This window comes from Epinephelus fuscoguttatus, linkage group LG21, assembly GCF_011397635.1.
Source record: "Epinephelus fuscoguttatus linkage group LG21, E.fuscoguttatus.final_Chr_v1".
In the NCBI taxonomy this organism is placed as follows: domain Eukaryota; kingdom Metazoa; phylum Chordata; class Actinopteri; order Perciformes; family Serranidae; genus Epinephelus; species Epinephelus fuscoguttatus.
The window spans coordinates 11,640,277-11,646,276 of NC_064772.1; the positions used below are offsets into that span (position 1 = coordinate 11,640,277).

At 41.6% G+C, this 6,000-nt stretch overlaps 1 protein-coding gene across 2 annotated transcripts in view; it reads left to right on the forward strand.

The window, feature by feature from the left end:
* LOC125882062 (enhancer of polycomb homolog 1-like) overlaps window positions 1-5,616 on the forward strand; it is a 39,033-nt gene extending 33,417 nt beyond the window's left edge. For both annotated transcript variants that reach the window (XM_049565699.1, XM_049565698.1), the window contains 4 exons: window positions 281-402; window positions 835-976; window positions 2,344-2,755; window positions 3,935-5,616. In XM_049565699.1, coding sequence (XP_049421656.1) covers window positions 281-402; window positions 835-976; window positions 2,344-2,755; window positions 3,935-4,007 — 749 coding nt within the window. In that variant the 3' untranslated portion in view covers window positions 4,008-5,616. The remainder of the gene's footprint in view (window positions 1-280; window positions 403-834; window positions 977-2,343; window positions 2,756-3,934) is intronic.
* Window positions 5,617-6,000: the final 384 nt, after the last annotated feature.

The window sequence follows — 6,000 nt, forward strand, 5'->3', positions numbered from 1 at the left end:
CCTGTCTTAAAAAGTTGCCAGCTTCACAGTTACTGCTTTACTGTATTACTGATATATGTCAGAGGTTTTTCCCTCCTGAAAAGTTGCTAAATATCTGAACAAAAGTTCTTATATTGGCTGTGTAAAATTCATACACATCAAATACCCTGCTTGTTTCGTCTGTTGTCAGTGTTGTTTTCTCTGGATCAGAGTCTCAGCTGAATGCCAAGTAAACCAACAAATAAAAACAGTGTCTAAATTCTGGTTTTGAGCGGTGCCATCTTCTCCTTTCTGTCCACAGTGTACACAGCAGAGCAGTACCAGCAGCACCAGGAGCAGCTGGCCCTCATGCAGAAACAGCAGCTGGAGCAGAGCCAACAGCAGCAACAAGCCAACAACCCTGCAACAAATACCAACACACAGGTCAGTAGGGATGGACACACAACTGAGAGCCCTCACTCCACCTGCGCTCACAGGGAAACTTACTGAAAACCAAAAAGCAGATCGATATCAGGTGTAAATGTTTTGTCAAAGGTTTTATCCAGCAGGTGTTGAAAGGCCTTTTTGTGCATGACAAGTGTTTTGTTATGACCAATTGGAGGTTAATGGGAGCTTTGTTAAACTGAATCAGCCAGTTCTTCCAATATGGAAATCATTTACAGTTGAAGGTCAGTTCACCCATCCTTAGGAAGTGGGACACATCCTCATTCCCACGAGCAATATTAATGCCACTGGCTCAGTTCCTGTCAGGCAGCAGCAGTGCTGACTCGGTACTTTCAGCAGTTTTCATACATTTTTGCAGAGCGGTCAAGTCTTTGGCATGGACCCACATGTTTTTTATGTGGTTCCATCTAGGCGCTCGTGTCCAAGACGCTGGACCAGGCCAGCGCCCAGTTCGCTGCTTCGGCCCTCGTCACCACGGACCAGCTGCTGGCCTTCAAGTCCAAAGAGGAGCTGGTGCTGGCAAGTGGAGTCAACGGGGTCCTGGCAGGTGCAGGTGAGTGTCACTTATTTTATTAATGAAAATATTTCTGTTACATGAAGTGATTTTTTTTTTTTTATCCCTTGTTTCCTTTTATTGTTTTTCTTAATTATTTTTTGCCTTTTGAGGCCTCTAAAAAGTCACTCTGTAGTTTAACTTCCTCAACTCATGTTCACAATGAGGCCAGAAAGTTTAAGTTCAGTATTTTCCAACCTGGACCCTATTTGCTCATGTTTGTTTTTGTCTAAGTGACTAATGGGAACAGTGCTTTTTGAAAGTGATCAAAGATTCAGCCAGAAGGCTGCAGCAGGCAGCCACAAAACAAGCTGCAGTGTCACCACTCGGGGCATGTTTACACTGTCAGTTTACGTCCACTGAAAGTGCTTGTTTTTGCCACCAACTGGCTCAGATTATTATTTTAAGTGTCTCTCTGTAGGGGTCCTTTCCATAATGCTTTCAGTTTTTTTAAAGAGCAACATCCTTTTTGCTTAACCAAAATCACCATGACCAGTCCCACCAGACTCCATTCGAATAAACAGTAATTTTATCATCGTTATGCTCACTTCATTCACAGTTGACAGAAACAAAATTAAACTCACAAACCCCATCTTGTGTCATCTTCCCAGTGTTTAACAATCACCAACTCTGGTTTGCTTGAAATAAACCTTCAATTTACCTGGTTAGATGTGAAAATATACTGGCTCTATACACACTAAAATAAATGTTTATTTAAATGGAGACTGGTGGAGCTGGTAATGGCGACCTCTGGGCTTTTGTTGTTGTTAAAAAAATCTTGCTCTGAAACAAAATGCTCTATCTCTGTAGGGATGCTTTCCAAATGTTATCAGACACCTAAATAACACTCTGAGCCTGTCAGTGGCAAAACCACGCTCTTTAAGTAAAAAAATAAATTTACAGTGCAGCTTGTTTTGCTGCAGTGCAATACCGAACCACTTTAAAACATTGTTAACTTATTAGTCACTTAGTAAAACTTTTCCTTTAACTTGTGATTATGGGTCACAAGGAAAAACAGCTGGGAACTACTAATTGAAAGATCCTGAAAGCAACTTGAGGGAAAATGTATCTTAGTGGCCTAGTTTTTGGAAAAACCTAAACTAAAAACACTTTTGCAGCTAACACCATTACTAAATGTCTTCAGATTTACCTCAGAATCAACAAAAACTGACCATAATAACTTTCACAAAGATAGGATTTGTTGTTTGGCGGTTATATTAGATTGCATTAGCTTGTACAGGCGCCCCTCAAACTCATGTGTTATCACTGAATATGCCATAAGTTGGTTTTACTACATTCAGATTCATGTGGTGTTCTTGTTTTCATTTGCATTAACGGGAGCTTTTCCCCGTTTCTCTGTTCGTCAGGTGTTTTCAAAGGCTTGCACCTCTCCAGCACCACCACAGCTCTTCACCAGACCAACCAGTCGACACACACTACCACCTCCATGGCCCCGACCTTCCTCCAGCCCTCCTCCAACTCGGCCACCCCTTCACCCGCCAACGCCGTCCCCGCCTCCCTCACCTCCACCCCCAGCGCCCATGCAGCAGCAGCGCTGGGGATCCTGGGATGCAGCGCCGCCAACGCCACCCCTGCCACCACTCAGGTCCTCATCGGGAACAACATCTGTCTGAGCGTGCCGTCGGCCGCCAGCCTGGCCGGACGCCACATTCCCCGGACCCTCGGCAACGTGCCACCCTCTGCCTTAAAGCTGTCCGCCACCACCAACCTGCAGATGCCCAAAGTCTCCGGAGCATCGTCTATGGACATGGGCTCAAGGTGAGCCTTTGTTACACCAGTATGGCATCGCCATGAGTCAGGCCCTGTGTAATCCACTTTAATTTTTTCCAGACTCCTGAATTCTTTCATCAGAACGAGGTAGTCATGGGTATGCCAAGACGTTTCAGTACATTTACAGGTCAGAATACAGGGGCACAGGGGCAATTTTTTCATGCATTGGCCCAATCAACTTGCTGATTGTATAAACCAAAGCTGAACTCTACAAAATCAACAGCAGGTCTGCATCGCGTTGACATGTGGTTAAAGAGTCTGTGCCATAGGTACAGGGTCGATTCAAAGCAGAAACTAAATCCTGCTTAACATGGAGCAGAGGTCATAAGCAGCAAGCCTGAAGATGACACCAAAACATAGCAGCATAGTCCTTTTTTTTGTAGGTGCTGTGAAAGAACACTTGTGGTCGGGAAAACCCTGTGTTTTTTTTGTTTTGTTTTTTTAAATTTCATCCACATTTTGGCAAATAGCACAATATTCCAGGTATTACAGTTGGTTCCATTTTTATTACCAGATACCACAGCTCCTGTGTTTACCGCCCCAGCTATGTGAAATGACAAAACAAGAGATATTTGTTTTGATTGACTTCATACTGATGCAGAATAAACAGACGTTTGGCCGCAGGCTGTAATTAGTTCACACTAAAACTAAAGCTGCAAAGACTTAAATCCTCCACACAGTTGTGGGCGATGAGACGATAGTTCCTTATGGCATTGTCTCAAACAACGCCTCCGTGTCCCAGACACAACAGAAGACACACATTAATAAAGAAAAACAAGAATATATATATATTTAAATATGCAGAAGAAGAGAGCTTTGTTGTAGCAGTAACAGATTACATTTTATGTAATGTTTGTTTGTGGATAAGTAAGAGTTAAGCCTTTGCATCAACATGCAATCTCTGGTTGGAGTATTCAGTTGGACCTAAATATTGCCAAAGCGGTGTCTGCCAGAGATAACTGAGAATCCACATAAATCTGCCTGAAAGAAGAGCTGAAATAATGTTACATCACAGCTCTTCACTATTCACACACACACACACACAGAGGAGATGTGTTGAGTGAGATCTGGGACAGTTAAAGATATAGTTTTGACAAAGTAACGGCACACAGGAGATAAAACATGAAAGAACATCAGCGCTAATCTTGGCTCTGCTCTCCTCCACAGGGATAATCACGACGAAGACAAGCCAGCACTGAACAGTATAGCAGACAACACAGTGGCCATGGAGGTGACGTAGTAGCGGTGCAGTGAAGAGTCCGCTCTTTAGGTGCTGTGCATCGTAGCATCGGGAATGCAAAAGGGACAGCAGGACTCTGATGCAGACTGACAGAATGACGAGTGGCCAAGGCCGCTCGCTTGCAATTCTCATCTCTCATACTTTTTAAACCTTTTTTTGTTTTGTTTTTTGTTACTGTTAAAAGTAAAAGATGACATCTGTAAATTATGAATATGGCAAAATTAGTATCTGTACAGTAACTACATATTTGTAATATCCCCCTTGTATATATTACTTGAATACAGAACTGTCCATTTGTGATGTTTTGCACTTGGGAGTCAAACTTAAAGGAAAAAAAAGTAAGCCAAGTAACTTGTGGCGAGTGTGAGAGATGTGGGAGTTGTATAGACAAGAGTTTTATCACATCATGTGCATGGTGCGGAGCCTGCTGTTTTTATCTATTTATTGTGCTGTGTTTACAGTTTTTTTTGTTTTGTTTTTGGTTTTGTTTTGTTTTTTTATTTGTACACTGTACCTTCGTTGGTTCCTGTGCTGTAGTAAATGTTAGGTAGCTACGGACTCCTGGGTATTTTTGTATATTGTGAACACCAAGCAGGTTCCCCCCCACATTTATTTTGGGTCCCTGTGCTTCTCTCTGTGGATCATGTGAAAATCAATGGTGACATACATACAGACCGGGAGGCCAGGAGAACCAGGAGGAGGAGGAGGAGGATGAAGAAGATGAGGCAGTGTGTTGGCGGGTGACTGCAGTTCACTTGAAGAGAGGCGCTCTTCTCTTCCTGGGAGCTTCCATTAACATTGTCCCAAACACAAGTAACAAAACAGGGATGAAGTCTGTTCCCAGAAGCCTCTTCTGCTTCTGATTAAAGCACTATTTTTTTTTGTGATGTTTTTTTTTTTTTTTCTCCATGGTTTTGATAAAATATTAATGCTGCTTTTGTATTTTGTTTGTTTTTAAAGGGGTTCTTCATTTTCATGCAAGCGGAGTCCCCTTTATTTGTTTTATCCCACAAACATTTTTGTAAAACAAAAATTCAGTTATTTTTGTATTTCTTTTTTTTTTTTTTTTTTTTTTTTTTTTTTTCTTCCCTTGTGGTAAACTTGATTGTAACTTGCTTTTTGTTCAATGAAAGACTTCATTCTTTGGTTCTTTTGTTACTTGTTCATGCATAGGTGATAAGGGAGGTGAATGGGCAGTAATCGCTGTACGTGTTTCATCATTCCAGTTTTTAATAAAAAAAAAAAAAATGCTAATGAGGGGATGGAGGGGTGTTGGGAAAACATGTTTTCTCCTCTCTCTTCCCCTTTTTCTTTATGTTCTTTTTTTCTTTGAAAAAATAATCTCCAGACGGCTGCAAGGCCAAAAACCACAAGTATTTGGGTGCCTTCCTTTGGGGAATTTTATGTACTCTCTTCTGTGAAGAGTTAGGCACAAAGGCAGCATTACTTAGTAGTGCTTCTCGTCTTTGTCAGAATCTGAATGCCCAGTCCAATGGCAGGATATATCCTTGAGGTTTACTTGTCCCACCTGGAGGCTGAAAAGACTAAAAAAAATGTGACAGAACTCTCACTAAAATAAGACAATAAAGCCCAGGGCATTAAATGTGAATCTTACGGACTCTGTGTCATTTATGCGTGTGTGTGCGTGTGTGTGTGTGTGAGAGAGAGAGAGTGAGTGTCCACACAGATCTGGAACTAGGTGCACTATACAGGGTTACCACTGTCCTCGAAAACTTGTCTTCCACAACTGGAAGTGGTTGGAAATTACCGTAAAACTTCAATTAATAGCCCAGGCTATTATTTGCTTGAACCACTGAAATCAACAGGCCTGTATTAAGGACAGGTATCTATTTAGGACAGGCCTTTAATTCCTTTCACATAAAAACTGTTGCTCAGCAAAAATTAGGAAATACAATCTAATTGTTCTTTTAAAGCAATATGATTATTACTTGTATAAAAATTTGGCTTCTGATAACATCAGTTATGAATCAGT